Below are 19,310 nucleotides of genomic sequence, written 5' to 3' on the forward strand. Positions count from 1 at the left end.
AACACCAGACGGTCTGCCTATCAGAGCCACGCCAAGAGGGATGGCTCCTTCTAGTCATGTCTTTGGAAATGCAAAGCACACTAAACAAAGATCCTTTCAGTGCCTATTAAGGGATTATTTTTGTCTCTATTTGTAGTGCTTCATTTATCATCAATGGGTATTTTATCTCATGTACAACTACATAGGCCATTATGCTATATTTACATTTAACACATTTAATTAAGAACATTGTTAAAAAATGTAAAAAAGACTTCCCTTTTCATGAAATTTGGAAATCGAAGGTAGCATTTAGCAGGTTTCCTTGTCAACCACAGTAGTCATCTTTAGAATCTTTAAAGGAGTAATTCAATTACCCACACAGTTCTGCTTTCTAAGATCATGCAAATGGAAGTCTTTTCTTAAGCAAGCCCACAAAGCTACTAGCAGTATTCCCGACTCCAGCAACAACACGAAAACATGATACCTTTCAAGTCTTGATTGGGAAGAGTGTCTGCTGGGGAAGGGCAGAAAGAAGAGGGGAAATACAGAAAGCCTATTGGCTGCTTGCCTTTGTCCTTTGCTCATTCCAAAGAGGCTATAAAAGGAGTTGTGGGACACTTAGGTGTTTGAAGTGTTGGAGAACTTCCTTAATTATAGTATCTAGCCCTTTATCAAACATAAGATCCATTGTTGATATCCTCCCATGGGACACATAACTTTAGCAACTCTGGTCAATTCTAAAACAGACCAACATAAGATATAAACAATTTCTGGTGATGAAATAATCTGCTATGTGAATTGGAAATAAAATCTGTCACATTTACATTTTGAAAATAATCTTTGTTGAGAACTAGAGAGCAGTTGAATTTCTTTCAGGAAAATTTAGCACTTTTCCTTTCAATCCCTACTCCTCTGCACCCCCCTCCCCCCAGAAAACTTGCTTTATACTGAAACTCAAATTTAATTTTGAAATACAGTTTATAGGATGAACTCTAGAAAAATTAACCTTTTTGTAAGTGAAAATGGTCAAATATTGGTGATTTCTTAGAGTTTGTAGGGTTCAGTGTAATGTTTTTAGTATAGTCTAAGTCTTTGTGTCTAAGTGCAGTTTTCGGAAAGCCACGTTGGGACAAATTAACGTTGCTGCTTTGGTGGCCCCCAGCTTATTTCTTAACTTCTTATTAATCTTAATGCCTTCTTAAGCTGCATATAGTACTACCATAACTTTTAGTTCCAGTCTACAAACTCCAGACTAAGACAAGAATGATGTTATTGGAAGACCAAGGCATTAATAAATACATAACCCTGTACAAAGTAAACCCTTGTTTCCTTAAGTATGTTGAACATTACGACATACTTGGTTGTATGTTGATTTGTATGTTGTAGGTGATTTTTGGTGGTGATTCCTTGAAGGACGTTGCGTGCAGTTTGCTTAAGTTGGAAATACAGCCTTCAACCTAATTTCAACAAAGCAACCAAAGTGATTCTTTTAAAATACAGTCATCGTGCCATTTCTCCTTTGCTCACATCCTCTCCGGGCCTCCTTCTTGAATGACCTTGAAGCTCTGTATAATCTGTCCTCCTTCCCCTGCTCCCCAGCACCATCTTGTTGACTTCATCTCCTGTTTCTCTTCCCCTCCCTTTTTCGGTTCCAGCCACTTTGTTCCTCTAACACAAAAAAAACTGGTTCCCCATTTGCTGAAATGCTGCTCCCCAAATATGCTCATGGCTCCTTCTTTCAGGTCTCTCCTCAAAAGTCTGATGGTGTGAGAGCACTACCTTGGCTCTCCTTTATATAATAGTATGCCTGTACATCTCTGTCTGCTATCCCTTTTACTCTGCTTTGTTTTAATCCACAGTACTTTTTGCCACCTGATTTGTTATCTGTTGGTTTCTTTCTTTGCTTATTACTTGTCTCCCTCTGTAAGAATGAGGATTCCATGATGGCAGGTGTTTTGCCTCTTTTGCTCACTGTGTATCCGTGGTGCCCAGTAGCACCTGGTGCAGAGTAGCCATTCAAGGAATGAATGAATAGTCCCTTTCAGTTCATGAAAAGCAGGGGGATAGGGGATAGGGAATAGCCATCCCCAGCGAGGAAAGGATCCTTCTTTAGATTCACTCTACTCTGGCCATCTTTGGGAGTCTAGAGGCCAAGACTTTAATTCTATTTCTTTCTACTGTCACCTTTTTGTAGCAAGCAGCCATTCAGTAACTATATGTAATCTTCATTGTAAATGAATAAGTTAAAAATTCAGTCAGTTTCAGATGGAGACTTTTTTTTTTTTTTTTTTGCGGTACGCGGGCCTCTCACTGTTGTGGCCCCTCCCGTTGCGGAGCACAGGCTCCGGACGCGCAGGCTCAGCGGCCATGGCTCACGGGCCCAGCCACTCCGCGGCCTGTGGGATCTTCCCGGACTGGGGCACGAACCTGTGTCCCCTGCATCGGCAGGCGGACTCTCAACCGCCGCGCCACCAGGGAAGCCCTCAGATGGAGACTTTTTATTGGAGTATATGGTATACTCAGAAAAGATGCAGAAACCATAGATCATTAGATTTTCACAAAGTAAATACATAGAACCCAGATTAGGAAACAAAATAGTACCAGAATCCCAGAAAGCCCTTCATGTCTCTATCAATGTAATAACTCCCCCAGCAGTTATCCTACCCACACTTTTAATATCATAGATTGTTTTGCTTCTATCTGAACTTTATACAAATGGAATCCTAGAGCATGTGCCTTTATGTATCTGTCTCCTTTTCTCAACATTATTTTTATGAAAACCATCCATGTTGTTGCAAGTAGTTGTAGTTTGTTCATTTCCATTGCTGTATAAAATTCCACTATGTAAGTATCATCATAACTCACTTATGCATTTCTACTGTTGGTAAGACATTTGGGCTGTTTTTGATATTTGTGTGTTACAGATAGTGCTTCTGTGAATACTCTCAACTGGGTCTTTTGGTGAACACGCCTATATTTGTGTAGGATAAATTCTAAGAATAGAATTGGTGAGTCAAAAGATGCATGCCTTCAGCTAAGCAGGCATTTGCCCAAAGTGGTCTCTACCATCAGTGTCCCAGAATTCCAGTTGCTGCTTATCACCATACTTCATGCCATGTTTTTGACATTTTAGCCCTTTTGGTAGATCTGTTCATGACTGCAGTGTGGTCTTAGTTTGTATTTCTCATGACTAGTGCTGTTGAGCACTTGTTAATATATTTGTTGGCAATTTGGATAAAGCGAGTCAATTTTCATGAATATTAAGTAGGTAACATAGGTGGTATGTGAAGATGGCAGATATCCTACAGGTGATAATTCAATGACTAAAATTCAGTAAACACTGCTTTCATTAAAGAATCTTCTACTAATTGATATATTTTATTTCTTTAACAAAGCTTTTGCTCTGGTAAATTCAGTTTAATAAACGCTTATTGAGAGCTCATTATGAATAACCTCCTATGCAGAATGGTGTCAGGCCACCAAGGTCTATGTCATTGAAAGCTGCCCAGAGGAGACCACATCTAAGCCGAGTCTAGAAGCAGGAGTAGAGTCTGACTGTGGGGCAGAAAGTGGAAGCTAATGTACTGGAAAGGCTTGAATAAAACCTGTAGGTGTGAAGGTGTATGAAACTTTCAGGAAATTCCACATTTGCAGGTGTGACTACCATAACTGATAAAGAAAACTGCCAGCTCGCTTTCTGTAGGGAATTAAGACTTGAAAAATGACACTTAACATTAGCCTCCAGAAGAACCAAGGGCCTAGAGTAAGCTGGGCTTAGGGTTCAGTTGCATTACAAATATCAAGTTGTGTAGCTTGAAGTATTTGAATTTAACTCATATCATTTACCAATTATTTTTATACCAAGAGAAATATTCTCGTGCTTACGTGGCCTTTTGCTTTCCATGTTAGGCCTGATGTCAGCTCTCTAAAATGCAGGAGTGAGCAATACATTTATTGTCATTGAGAGTATCTGGAGAAACAGTATAAACGCTATAATTTTTCCAGCTAAGATGCTGTTACCGATGAAACAGAAAAGCACTGGCAGCCTCTAGTTATACAGATAGGCATTTCATTATTCTTTTCTGGGTTGCAATTATTTACTTCTAACTAATGTTTTGCATTAGCATTAAAAACACTCCTTTCAAAAGTACAAGCAATAGTCAAATGCATTGTCTTTGTCTGAAGTTACATTTTATTTGCTATTCAAAAAATAAAGGTCTTCTTTTTATCACCTTACATTTTAATATATTTTAATGAAACCTTTCAGAATGATTAGACAGAAGATTTTCTTCCCCACTAGTTTCAAGAATATTTGAAGAATTTAAAATACTGTAGGGAAGGTCTGTAATTTCTCTTTCAAGGCCAAGTATAACTCAAAGAAATTGTGGTGGAGATAAATATGAAGAAAGTGTGTCTTTGTCTAGAGTCAGTAATTACAGCACGCGGTATTCTTTACCTGTAGGTTGAAGAAAAAGTCCCAGTCGGTGGATATTACTGCTCCAGGGTTCAACCCTTTGGCTGGTGCAGGAAAGCAAATGCCACAAGCCAGTAAACCCACCACACCCAAGACGTCCATCATTGAAGAAGAGCAGAACAACGCAGCAAATTCCCAGAAGCATCCTTCCCGAAGGAGTGAGCTGAAGAGGTTCTACACCATTGGTGAGCACCACGATTTATGCAAGTGAATAGATGGGGTCTATCCAAACAGCACAGTGAATGTGTGGGGCTGTGGTTAAATGTCCCTTGTTTATATAACGTGTACAGTCCTCCCTCAGTATCCACTGGTTCCAGGACCCTTCAGGGACACCAAAATCCAAGGATGCTCAAGCCCCTTATATAAAACGGCATAGTATTTGCATATAACCTACACACATCCTCCCATATACTTTAAATCATCTCTAGGTTACTTATAATACCGAATGTAACGTAAATGCTATGTAAATAGTACTGGATGTGCAGAAGATTCAAGTTTTGCTTTTTTGGAACTTGCTGGATATTCCCCCCCAAATATCTTCAATCCTTGGTTGGTTGAATACGTGGATGTGGAACCTGCAGATACAGAGGGCCGACTGTATATCTTTCTGATGGTTTATGGTGGACATCTCATACAGTCTGAACATGGAGTTGGAAAAATACTGCACACCTTCAGCAAAGTTAAGTAAGAGAGTAGGCCTGAGGACCTTCTATATCCTGCCTAAGAGAAGTAAATTACATATATATGGTTTTCCAAGTTTTAAGCTTATGTGCTACTATTTTCATTTCTGCCAGTCTTTAGCCGGGCGCCGTTTTTGTTTTTGTTTTTCGGTTTTTGCTCTTTTCATTCTCCCTCCAGGCTTTCAAGTGGCTGACCCTGTTCTGTCAGGTTGTTGAGACAGTGGTTGATGTCAGCCTGTAACTAACAAAGCCACTAAGAAAATAGAAAATTATTACGTTCTGAGGAAGGACAGATTATGTTGTAGGTCCGTTTTTACCTTGCACATTACTTCACATTGGAGAGATTGAATCACGTCCAGATCCCAATGTATGACAGGGTAGTAGGCTGTGGATAGGGTCTTGCAGACATTATGCCGCCTTTTTCCCAGGTAGAATAATATCCTGTAATTTTGAACGTTAACACTTAATTGGAGTGTTAGAGGTAATCAATTCAAATAAGTCGAATTACCAACTTTTAGGTACCAATATTTGTTCATCATGTCTTTGGCCTTGATTTTTAACTCACAATAACAATTTTCAGTGTTTTAGGTCTAATTGAGACACAAGGTGCTAAACATATGTATGGTAGAGGTGATGTGTAGGGGAGATGAATCTACCAGGAAGAAGATGGATGCTTCGCCGTTGCTTATTATTTCATTTGGAGAGATTTGGTCATCACCCAAATCCTTAATAGTAGACACTGTTGGCTTAATGCCTTTACTAAAGTTACATCAAAGGGGTCATGTTGTTCTTGGTATCCAGCACCCCACCACCCCATTATGGGATGTTTGGAATTTTTTCTCGGATATTTTAGTGTCTCTATCTAGAAATGTAATCAGATCAGATTTCTACCATTTCCTACCATTTTATATCTTCTTCCTATATCTACTCTCAGGTTTCCTTTTTTTCCACATGAAGATGTTAAAGTCTTATTTTTTAATAGACAACAAGCATGGTGTCTTTGAGGATGTCAGTGGTCAGTGATAATGAGAATTGATATACGAGAGTGTAGACAGGTACATATTTCCATTTTTAAAACTTATGATAGCAGAGTTCTAAAAATCAATCAACTAGAAAAGCCCGTGACGTTTACATAACTGCTTCTCTCTCCATTTTCCAATGTCCTCTCCTCCCACCCTTCAACATGTCCACTACCATCTACTGCCTTTCTGATTTATTAACTGGATAAGAAGACAATATTTTGCCTTCAGAAAATAAAGTTTATCTTATAAACTCAATATTCCTTAAAGATGAGAAAATGAGGGTAAAACATTGACCCCCAGCTTGGCCAATGTAAATAAACAACTAAGCCTGAAAAATAGAATTCTAAATGGTGAGTTTGGATTGCAGAAAGATGAACTATCAGTTATTTTAAGTAGTCCTGCAGCTAGTGAATGTTTATTTTTGGATTTGCAACAGTTTGATTCATAAGCAATGTCAGTGGCATGTCTGTATGTTAAAATAGACCTGGAGACATTTTCAAGGCTGAAATATTAGCAACCACATAATCACCTATATTGAAAGATCATTTCACAAAGCAAGCCTATTTCAGTATCCCTTAGTAAATGTATTGGTAATAAAGACAACAACAATTATAACTGCCATTTATTGGTAATTCCAAATACTAGGCACACATTAAGCTCCTTTCTTCTCTCTCAGTTGATCCTCACAACTCTTGTAAGTATTATACTCTCTATTTTTTTAGATGAGGGATAGAACCTTAAAGAAATTAAAGAAAAAACTGTGAGCCAGAGATAGCCAACTCTGTGAATGAAATTAACCTTCTTGTGACATTTTAGAGTCTGCCTTTTATGTCACTCGGAAGGATACCATCCCCGTCTAGAGAGGTGAGCCCGAGGAGTTTCTTTGAGTGATACAGTGGAGTGATATTTTTACTGCAATCCCCAGAAAATTTCACTTAAGGAAACCATGCCAACTAACCCATCCACCAGCCAACATGCCCTTTCATTTAAAGATATCGTTCAGTGTCTCGATTTATAGCTCACACAACTGGAAAAACCTGGGAGCCCTCTTGTGGCCAAGTTGCTACTACATTTAAGTTTAGCAATGAAGTGCAGTACTATATTTAAGTAATCATTCTAGGAATTGAAGAATTTTTAAATTAAAAAAAAGAACTAGAAAATTTTGGACTTATTTAAATGTCTCTTAGTGGCTAATGAGTGGCTGCAGTAGCTTCTCTAGAAATTTCTTTTGATCTCACAGCTTTTATCCCTCATACATTTATGTATAGGATCTACTTCCTGTTGAGAGAACTCTAGGAAATAGAAATGATTGCCTCCTTGTATAGACAACAGATTTAGGTCCTTAATTATTCCTAATAACAGTAACATGTTAAAACAATTATAGCAGCAAAAAAAAAAAATGGCACGGCATAAACTCATTACTTTTTATAGGAAAACAATCCATCTTATAAGAAGTATAATAAAATTTCATTGTTTTGATATAAGCAGAGGAAAAGCTGTTCTCTATTGGTGTGAGATATATGAATCTTAGGCTAAATTAAAAGGAGCGTAACCACTATATCAGGACTGTGGCTAAAGAAAGAGTCTGTTCTGTGCTGCTTTTGTTACCAACTGTATAATCTTGCACAGTTACTTACCATCACTCGACCTTAACCTTCTCATCTGGACAGTGACAGATTTAGACCAAATCAGTCTTTCTGAGTATTTTTTCTTGCTCGCTTTTTATTATACAGTTGACCATATGAAGTACTGTATATGTTTTCTATTGCTGTGAAACAAATTACCACAAACTTAGCTGTTTAAAACAACACCCATTTATCAGCTCACCGCTGTGTAGGTCAGAAATCCACAAAACATGACTATACTTTCTGCTCGGGGTATCTACAAGGCTAAAATCAAGGTGTTAGCTGGGCTGAGTTCTTGTCTGGAGGTTGGTTCAGCTCGGGAAATGTATGCTTCCAGGTTCATTCCTTTTGTTGGCAGAATTCAGTTCCTTGAAGTGGTAGGTCTGAGGTCCCCATTTCCTGGTTGGCTGTCAGCTGGGGCTCACTCTTAGCTTTCAGAGGCTACTCTCTTCCCTTGCCATGTGGCCTCTTCCATCTTCAAGCCAGTAACTGCATGTCAAATCCTTCTCTTATGAATCTCTAATTTCCTCTCCTTGGGCTAGCCAAGAAAGCTCTCTGCTTTAAACGACTTATGTAATTAGGTCAGGGTCACCCAGATGATCTTCCTGTTTCAAAGTCAATAAAAGCTAATCATGGGAGTAATGTCCATCACATTCACAGGCCTGGGGATCACACACGTGTGTACATTACAGGGGTGAGGCATCTTGGGGACCATCTTAGAATTCTGCCTAACACATTGTACACCACTTACCCAGTGCACACTCAACCACCAACATAGCTGAAAAAAATTTCCTGAGCACATTTCCTTACTATCTATTCTGATGGTTATTTTCATTTTTTTAAATGCAATCTCAGCACACGAAACTGACTACATGGTCTGTTAATGAGTTGTGACTTACAACTGGACTAGATATTTGAAGTCCTTCAGGTACTTACAATTCTATTATTATTTTTAAATAAAAGTGTTAATTAGAACTAGAATAATATAATATTAAATTAGTGGACTGGCTCTAATGGGTAAACAGATGAAAACAGAATAGAATTGTTCCCTACTCCAGTTTTTGTTTGTGCTCAGTAAAACTACTTGAGTTTAACAATGTATATAAGAAACCTATATCCTTCAAAAACATAGTCCCTACTTAAAGATGGAAAATGAAACCAAATAGTAGACTCATATTTTTAATACTCCATGTATTCTCTACATTTAATTTAGAGAACTACATGTAAGGACTTCTGAAAAGAGTTGTAAAGCAGATGTAGAGATAGTGAAGAAGACTCGGCATGCAGAATCCAGAAGTGTCCCAGCACTCCCTAAGCTGGGCTGTAAATCCATGTAATATTCATTCCTTGATTCAGAATCTAAAGCCAGAGTTCGTACATCTCTCTCCAGCATCTGTGACTATTAGTAAAATGTGCTGATGTCTTTCCGTTCTGAGACTTTTTTCGCTTGACAGTTAGGAAGTGGGACAGGTCTTGAATAGATGTCTCCATAATCAGAGTCATTCAGTGACACACCAAATGCTGATTAGTCCTTGATCAGACCCAGCTGTGTGAAGGCCTCATCGAAGATGCTGCTCAGAATAAGAAGAAGGGTAAAACAGAGATCCCTGCTCTTGAGGTGTTCATCACGTGTCGGTGGGGGAGGGAGTGCTTGGTTAAAATAGGCACACCAGTGAGTAGAATACAAGACAGATGCTCTCAATGCCATGGGTGGGGCCAGAGGTAGGGGAGATGAGTGAGGAGTAGCGGAGGGCAGGGGAGGTTCACTCAAAGTGCTGTGGAATCCAGAAGATGGAGAAATCACATCAGACCTTAAAGGCACTCCGGGGCTCTTTATTGGCTTCATAGATCTAGGCACTGTTCATCACCCTCCGTTCTCGCTGCCTTGACATCCAGCACTTAGCTGTCTTCCTTATCTTCTTGTGTTAGCATGTCTCCATACCAAACCTCAATTCTTATGAGTAGGAAAGGATGGCATTAATGTCATTAATCCTAACACTGAGTACAGTGGAAGGCACACAGTAAGTGCTAAATAAACTTTGGGGGCGGCAAAGAGGAGGGAGGGGGGGTGCTGGTGGAGGTAGTGGAGATGAACCTTGCCCTTTTCAGTGGAGGAGGAGGGAGGAAATGGGCCAAGAGCTTAGTGTAAAGAAGAGCTTTGAATACTTCCAGGCATGAGAGAAGGATTGGAACCCCTGCTGTGGAGAACAATGAATAAGATCTACAACTTTTAAATCTGTTAGAAATTAGAAAAAGGTTAGATTTAGCAAAACCCTTTTTAAATTTTTTTATTTAGTTATTTATTATTTTGCGGTACTCGGGCCTCTCACTGTTGTGGCCCCTCCCGCTGCGGAGCACAGACTCCGGACGCGCAGGCTCAGCGGCCGTGGCTCACGGGGCCTAGCCGCTCCGCGGCACTTGGAATCTTCCCGGACCGGGGCACGAACCTGTGTCCCCTGCATCGGCAGGCGGACTCTCAACCACTGCGCCACCAGGGAAGCCCTTAATTTATTTTTTTAATTGAAGTATAATTGATTTACAGTGTTGTGATGATTTCTGTTGTACAGGAAAGTGACTCAGTTACATTACATACATATATATACATATGTGTGTGTATATATATATATATATATATATATATTCTTTCTCAGATTCTTTTCCATTATAGGTTATTATAAGATATTGAATATAGCTCCCTATGCTATACAGTAGGTCCTTATTTTATTTGTAGTAATTTGTATCTGTTAATCCCAAATTCCCAATTTATCCCTCCCCCCTTTCCCCTTTGGTAACCATAGGTTTGTTTTCTACGTCTACGAGTCTATTTTTGTTTTGTAAATAAGTTCATTTGTACCATTTTTTTAGGTTCCACATATAAGTGGTATCATATGATATTTGCCTTTCTCTGTCTGACCTATTTCACTTAGTATGATAATCTCTGCGTTCATCCATGTTGCTGCAAATGGCATTATTTCATTTTTATGGCTGAGTAATATTCCATTTTCTCTCTCTGTGTGTGTGTGTGTGTGTGTGTGTGTGTGTGTGTACACATCTTTATATCATCTTCTTTATCCATTCATCTGGGTTTTTTTTAATATTTATTTATTTTTGGCTGTGTCATGTCAGTTGCGGCATGTGGGATCTTTCGTTGCAGTGCACAGACTCTTCGCTGGGGCACGTGGGCTTCTCTCTAGTTGTGGCGCACGGGTTCCAGAGTACGTGGCCTCTATAGTTGCGGCACACAGGCTCTCTAGTTGTGGCATGCGGGCTCAGTGATGCGCGGGCTTGGTTACCCCGCAGCATGTGGGATCTTAGTCCCCTGTCCAGGGGTTGAACCTGCGTCCCCTGCATTGGAAGGCGGATTCTTAACCACTGGACCACCAGGGAAGTCCCTCCATTCATCTGTTGATGGACATTTAGGTTGCTTCCATGTCTTGACTATTGTAGATAGTGCTGCTGTGAACATTGGGGTGCATGTATGTTTTCAAATTAGAGCTTTTGTCTCTTCCAGATATATGCCCATGAGTGGGATTGCTGGATCATATGGTAACTCTACTTCTAGGTTTTAAGGAACCTCCATACTGTTCTCCATAGTAGCTATACCAATTTACATTCCCACCAACAGTGTAGGAGCATTCCCTTTTCCCCACACCCTCTCCAACATTTATTATTTGTAAACTTTGTGATGATGGCCATTCTGACTGGTGTGAAATGATACCTCATTGTAGTTTTGATTTGCATTTCTCTAATAATTAACAATGTTGAGCATCTTTTCAATGTGGCTGTTGGCCATCTGTATGTCTTCTTTGGAGAAATGTCCATTTAGATCTTCTGCCCATTTTTTTGATTGGGTTGTTTACCTTTTTGATAATGAGCTGTATGAGCTGTTTGTATATTTTGGAAATTAAGCCCTTGTCGGTCGCATAATTTGCAAATATTTTCTCCCATTCCTTAGGTTGTCTTTTTGTTTTGTTTATGGTTTCCTTTGCTGTGCAAAACCTTATAAGATTGATTAGGTCCCATTTGTTTATTTTTGCTTTTATTTCTTTTGCCTTGGGAGACTGACCTAAGAAAACATTGCTACGATTTATGTCAGAGAACGTTTTGCCTGTGTTCTCTTCTAGGAGTTTAATGGTGTCATGTATTACATTTAAAGCTCCCTTTTATTATGCTATTTATTTATTTATTTATTTACTTATTTATTATAAGGAAGGTCAGTAGTAATATACCCTTGTTTATTTTTTAATTTAGTAATTTAAGTATTCTCATTTTTCTTTTTTTTTTAACATCTTTATTGGGGTATAATTGCTTTACAATAGTGTGTTAGTTTCTGCTTTATAACAAAGTGAATCAGTTATACATATACATATGTTCCCATATCTCTTCCCTCTTGCATCTCCCTCCCTCCCACCCTCCCTATCCCACCGCTCTAGGTGGTCACAAAGCACCAAGCTGATCTCCCTGTGCTATGCGGCTGCTTCCCACTAGCTATCTGCCTTACGTTTGTTAGTGTCTATATGTCCATGCCTCTCTCTCGCTTTGTCACAGCTCACCCTTCCCCCTCCCCATATCCTCAAGTCTGTTCTCCAGTAGGTCTGTGTCTTTATTCCTGTCTTACCCCTAGGTTCTTCATGACATTTTTTTTTCTTAAATTCCATATATATGTGTTAGTATACGGTATTTGTCTCTCTCTTTCTGACTTACTTCACTCTGTAGGACAGACTCTAGGTCTATCCACCTCATTACAAATAGCTCTATTTCGTTTCTTTTTGTGGCTGAGTAATATTCCATTGTATATATGTGCCACGTCTTCTTTATCCATTCATCGGATGATGGGCACTTAGGTTGTTTCCATCTCCAGGCTATTGTAAATAGAGCTACAATGAACATTTTGGTACATGACTCTTTTTGAATTATGGTTTTCTCAGGATATATGCCCAGTAGTGGGATTGCTGGGTCATATGGTAGTTCTATTTGTAGTTTTTTAAGGAACCTCCATACTGTTCTCCACAGTGGCTGAACCAATTCACATTTATTATGCTATTTAAATGCTCTCTGCAAGTTCAAAGACAAGGCAGAAAAGGGTTGAAGTTAGCCTTCCTTGGTTCTTGGCTCAGCACGGCTTCCAAACAGGGCCAGTAGGGGGCTCCTTGAATAACATGTATCTGTATAATACTTCTGGAACTTTCCTTCAGTTGAGACTTCCGTGCAGGTCCTCACCTTGTCAAGCGAACTAACAGTCTGCTCACGCCTTTTAATCTCTTGTTTGCCCTCGTGGATCAGTCTCTACCTTTTAATCTCACTGTATCACCTTCTCTTTATTGAATACCATGTGTGATGAATCAGTCAGTGTTCTCTACACAGTAATTTCCAGTTATATTCAGATAAACAAATTCTGGGTTTATTTGGTGGATGTGTTTAACTCAAACTTTTTCATGTATGAAAATATGTTCCTTCACTTATTAACCTATTCACTTATTAATTAAATAAATATTTATTAAATGCCTACTACAAACCAGGCCTTGTTCAAAGTGCCACTAATACAAGAGAAAATAAGACCAAGTCCAGGCACTCAGGTGCTTATACTCTAGTGGGAAAAACAGGGTATAAATAAGCAACTGGTTATTCATTGTCAATGAATAGTAAGTTTTTAAAGAAAAATAAAACAGGTTAATGGAGGAGGGCGATAGAAAAGTTACTCTGTAAAATGTGTTTAAACCTTATACAAATTTTATAAACATTCTAGCAGATAAATGATACAGTTCTGAGAAATCAGTTAGGCTGGTTTCAATTACAGGACATTCGATACATTAATAATAGATTTTTCAAAGAGTTGGTTTTCGCTTGTCATAGAATTAATTTATGAAAAGACTAATGGAATTGATATTTGCAGCATGAAGAAGAAAATGATTGAGGGAAAATTTAATGATCCTCAAGCTTCCCAGCATTGTTTGGAAAAGGAGGTGCCCAGATGTTCTTCACTTCTCCCAAGAAAAGAATAAGTTGTAGCAAAGAATATAAAAATTAAATACTGGGGGAATGTAACAATTTGAGCACCGTTACTGGGGAAGTTTGGGTCGTGTTTTCTAAAGTACAGCTGTTATGTCTTTAGAGTGGTTTAGGCATCAACTTGCCTGGAAAAGTGCTCCGATCAGCTCTCCAAGATCCTGAATGGTTTTGATCAGTGGCAGGAAGGTGGAAGGGTAGTCATTCATTCCACTGCGTTTACTGAGCTCCTTCTTTTGGTCCCAGAGGCAGGATGGATCAAGGGTGAGGAACTTGGCCTCTGGAATCTGGTGTCTAAGTTGGAATCCCATTCCCCCTGCTAGTTATGTGACCATAAACAAGGCACTTAGAATCTCAAAGCTCAGTGTCTTCACTTATAAAAGGAAATAAAACTGATGCTTCCTGAAAGGGCCGTTGTGAGGAGTAAATGAAGTAGTCTGTGTAAAGTGCTTATAATAGTGCCTAGAACATGGAAGTTCTCCATGAATATTAGTGAGCTTGTTATTGTCGTTGTGCATTAAAGATGTGGCATGAATGAGGCGTCATGATCGCTGCCCACCTGCTATGTGAAGCTAGCCTCCTGCCCTGATCCTTGTGGATATGCTCACTTATCCCCTGGTTTTTAGCAGGTGGTTCCTCATTCCCCACAAGATAAGGTTGTTTGTTGCTCTGTAGACCTTTCATGCTCTGCCCCAGTTTACTCTCCAGCTTAGTCTCAGACCCCAGCCCCACACTCTAGCCATGCTCATTGTGGTTTCCCAAAGGTGTCCTTCCGTATGATGTATGATGGGCTTTATGGAAGTGTTTCCTTCTGCCTAGAACAGTGTTAGGATTCCATCCAAATTCCCCTCATACTTGGCCACACCTTCCCAGATTTGATCAACATGAAAAGATTCAAAGCATTTTAACATATGCATTGTCAGTTTTTTAGGTGACTAAAAAATACATGTTAAATTCAGTGAATGCTTATAATATTCCTAAAAGATGAGTAGGATACTTATTATGGCCACCATATAGCATTCTTGGGAATTGAGTCTCTGAAAGTTGAATGACTTTTTCATGATCACACTGGAAATGGTGGCAAAGTCAAGGAAAGAATAAGTAGATTGATAACTAATGGTAAACAGTTTATCTTCTGCATGTTTTCAGGTCAATTCTCTTCTCAAAAACAAAAACAAAAATGAAATTTGATCATTGACAGAGATCTCAGTAAGTGGTTTCGCAAGCACTAGTCCATACCTTTTATAGTGAAACAGATGCATTAAAAAAAGAATACTAGTTTTTCATGAAATTACATTTGTTCGATTAAAGTGACCATCTTTTCCTTCTTTTGCTCATCCTTCCTTCTTTCTTTCCTTCTTCCCCTCCTCTCTTTTCTTCTTTTCTCACCTCCTTCCTCGTGTTAAAATGGACTGCCTTCTGTGAAATGATGGCATAGTATATATATTGCTTTTGTAGAATTTTTTAATAAGATGTGGTTTTTTTGTTTTGTTTTGCGGTACGCGGGCCTCTCACCGCTGTGGCCTCTCCCGCGGCGGAGCACAGGCTCCGGGCACGCAGGCTCAGCGGCCATGGCTCACGGGCCCAGCCGCTCCACGGCACGTGGGCTCTTCCCGGACCGGGACATGAACCTGCGTCCTCTGCATCGGCAGGCGGACTCCCAACCACTGCGCCACCAGGGAAGCCCTAAGATGTGTTATTTTTAAATCTCCTCACTTGTCAAAATTAAGTTAGGAAATGTCCCCCAAATATTCTTTTGAAATATTACTCTTCTGTGAAATTGTAAAAGTCTGACATCCACTGATCTTGTCCTTTGCCCTGCCTTCAGAATAGAATATCTTCAACATTCCAAACTTAATGAAGCACAGATAAATACAAATTTGTATCTTACTAACCCCAGGCTGCTTACATATTGAAAAGAGAGCCTACAGAATTAGGGGTTCCCTGGGAATTCTTCTGAGTAGTTGGCAAAATTAAAACAGTAATAACTAGTTTGGAAACTCTAAAAAGGGAAAAGCAAGACACGTATTTAACTATTTTTTAATTGCAATACACCAGGCATTTAAAAATATCACTACGTAACTTATATGCCTCTCCTTCTGAATCCAGACTTTTTAATTATAAGAATAAAAAAGATCGACTCTAAAGTGAAAATATTGTAGCAGGAAAGAGAAAGAAAAAAAAGGAAAAGACTAATCTCGCTGGAGGTGACACATTCTGCAGCATGAAACTAGGTCACCGCTGAACCAGAACCTTCTCTCCACGCTAGAAGATTCTTCATGTAAAAGCAGGAAGTCTCTGATTTAATCAGAACCAACTTGGCACACAGGTCACTGTCTGTAAGCACAGAAACTAAAATGGGTAACTGCTCTGAGGGTTCAGATTAAATTATGTTCTTGAGAAAAATGACTTTGTTTTGAATTGATGTTTGTTTGATGACTTCTTATACTTTCTGGGTCACAAGATTATTTAAGGAAAATTATTCTGTTGCTGAGGTTCCTTGTTATACATGGAATCTGGACTTCCCTAAATGGACCTGGGCTTTTCACAGATTTCAAAGACTGCTGCACATGTACAAGTGCCTTTTCTTTTTGACCCACATTGCATTAGATTGGGCCATCCATTAAGATAATGGAATTTGAAGATATTGAAAATCCAAGTTCAATTTTTTTGTTTACTTGTGGGGTAAGCAGACCTTGGGATTCGGTGTATGAGAATCTGCCTCTGTGTGTATGTGCTGGAGGGGTATTTGAATGAGTTTTTATTTCATGTCATTTAAAAAATTCCATTTAAAATCCACTTTAAAACATGAGGCCTAGGAAAACCACAGATGAAAACTTCTTTTCCAGTCTAGAATAAATATGAACACTTTATTTCTTTCAAGAGAAATTAGATTTTTTAACTAAGCATTTATACAATTTTAACTAAATTTTACTAAGCAGTAGAGGTGTACTCAGAAAGAAGAAAAAGATGTTTGTTTGATACCCCTATAGATTGGTAATGTTTGTAACATGCTAGATAAGCTTGCCAACTGTAATTTACAAAGTTACCACCATATTTTGTACATTTGCCATATTCTCTTTTGCCCTGATTCTGTTATTGTTCTCTGTCAGAGGTAATCAACCCAGGATCAAGAAACACAGCTTAATCGTGGCTGTGATAAATGGATTAAGAAATATCAATACCCCAGGGTTTCCTTGAGCTACTGGTGTTGGTTTGGTATTTGAGTTGCAGCATAACTTATAACTTATTAGAAACAAATTATACCTGTCAATTTATTTAATGATTTCTAAGCAGCCTAATTGAAGCTATACTGGTTAAAATTGTGTAATAATTTAAACAGACATTGTTTCGTGGTGGAGAAATAATCATGATCTTATTTGAAATTTGCTAAATTCCTATGACAATAAATCCATCAGCACTGCCAGCCATCAGAACTTGCCCTCTCCCCCTGCCAACGCTTGTAGGAATGTTCCTTTCCACTGAACCATGGCTAGGGGAAGAAAATGACAGATTATTAAGAAATACCTGCTTTGTTTTAAACATTAAGGGATAGAATTAATGGCATTTTGAACAGTGAAATATGTTCAAATTTCCCCCGTATTTTCATTTTTTAAAAAAAGAATCAATTTAAAGAGTTTCTAGGATCTTGCAAACATTCAGAAATAAAGGTATTGATAGCCCCTTGTTATGTTGCACACCTGAAACTAATATAATGTCTATGTCAATTATACCTCGATGAAAAATATATTTAAAAAAGCAATTGATATCTCCTGATTTTTTAGGATATGGCTTTTCTTCCTACTTCATATCTAAAGACATTTTTCACACATTAAAAAAACCTGCAAGATTCATGCTCCTCAACAAAATTTTGACCATGTTCACACTCTGACCAAAAGAATATTACTGAGAAGAATGTGAAAATAGTTGAAAGTGAGACACAATTGAGGGAAATGCTTCTATTTGCTATTTCTGCCAGAGGTTTTGAAATGACTTTGACTATAGTTAATTACTTTGAATAGCCCAATTATAAATGTTTCGGTGACCATTCCTAATAGATTCACTATAAATCATGTGCACATCTACATGCAAGCAAGCTTGTAGTGAGCTATTTTAAAACTTCACTAATTCACACCTTGAATCATCTGGACAGACTATGACCTAAAGCCTTTGTGTCAGTATAATCTATGAATAAAAGGCTATGTGAATTCTTAATGGAAACATGATTTCAGAATACAGAAAATATTATATTCAGCAAATTAGCTTAACAGCCTTTTAGTAGGTAAAAATACCTGCTAAGAGAAATTCATGTAATGGTTTTGAAGTAATGTTATCTAATACTTAACCTGTTTCATGTTACTATGTATGTTTGAAGATAACAAAGTTAAATACCTTCAAAATATTATCTGAATAAGTCTTTAGCTATTTAGGTGGATGTTTCCTGGAGGAGAAGGCCTATATTGTCTGTGTAATCATGGCTGACACATCTTAGCATCCCATTTCCTCCATTCTCCTTGGTCATTTATTTGGTCAGCCTGTTTCATGAGTTGGAATCTTAAGTCTTCTGGTACATTGTCTTATGGACATTAAATATTAAGATGTTACACATTAAGTATATGGACGATAGTCCATCACAGAGAAATCAGTAAGTCTTTAAACAGTGCCTGCCTACCTGCTGCATCACAATATTTTTTATTTGCTAGGATTTGCACTCAAGAATCCTTGGACTTAATTTTGTTGCTTAAATTTTAATACGTCGATAGAAAGGACATTGATTTCCTCTCCTAGTTCTCTGAGCCAAAGGAGGCAAAAATTATCATCAGTAGTATATTGGAAATAAAATACCATAGGTGCCCACAGAGAGTTTTACCTTGTGACTCTGTTTATTGAGTGTCTCATAAACCAGTTCAAAACAATTTCCTTTTTAATTAGGTAATTTTAGTGCTTTGAGGTCTTTTTCAAGTATTATTTCAAGTGAGTCATTGTATAGCAGAACAGCAGAATACTGTTTACTCTAAAGAAACAGGGTATCTGGTGTGCTATTTGAGGCTACAAAGTTTCACTTCCTACTTTAAATAATTCTCTCAAATTACAGATCTTTCTTGATATGAGAAACATTCTTGTAAATAAACATAGGGTGCGTGGGATGGGATAGGGATAGCCAAAAAGTCGCACTAAAATAAGAAAAAGAGGAATATCAATAGTAATTCCCTCTCTCCATGCTCTCATTTATTTTTTTCACCTCTACCCCTAAATAAGCCTATCTAAATCTCAGTTCAGTGGTCAGTTTTAAGAATGCTTATTCATTCATTTAATAAATGAATGACTACTGTTGACAATTGGCAGTCGGAGATGAGGCTTGAGAAAGAAGAGGGGCCAGATAATGGGGCGTCTTGTGGGCTGTACTATAGAATTTGGACTTAATCATGACACCTTGGGAATTGTTGAAGGTTTTTGCCTAGGGGAGTACCTTGATAAGGTTGCTTTATAGAGAGATGTTTTGAGCATCATATGGAGAATGGGT

At 38.4% G+C, this 19,310-nt stretch overlaps 1 protein-coding gene across 2 annotated transcripts in view; it reads left to right on the forward strand.

The window, feature by feature from the left end:
* The window catches only part of OXR1 (oxidation resistance 1), a 375,079-nt gene that overhangs the window by 132,015 nt on the left and 223,754 nt on the right, over positions 1 to 19,310 (forward strand). For both annotated transcript variants that reach the window (XM_060127554.1, XM_060127556.1), the window contains exon 2: positions 4,442 to 4,638. In XM_060127554.1, the coding sequence (XP_059983537.1) occupies positions 4,442 to 4,638 (197 nt within the window). The remainder of the gene's footprint in view (positions 1 to 4,441; positions 4,639 to 19,310) is intronic.

The sequence above is a fragment of the Lagenorhynchus albirostris genome, chromosome 17, assembly GCF_949774975.1.
Source record: "Lagenorhynchus albirostris chromosome 17, mLagAlb1.1, whole genome shotgun sequence".
Taxonomy (NCBI): Eukaryota; Metazoa; Chordata; class Mammalia; order Artiodactyla; family Delphinidae; genus Lagenorhynchus; species Lagenorhynchus albirostris.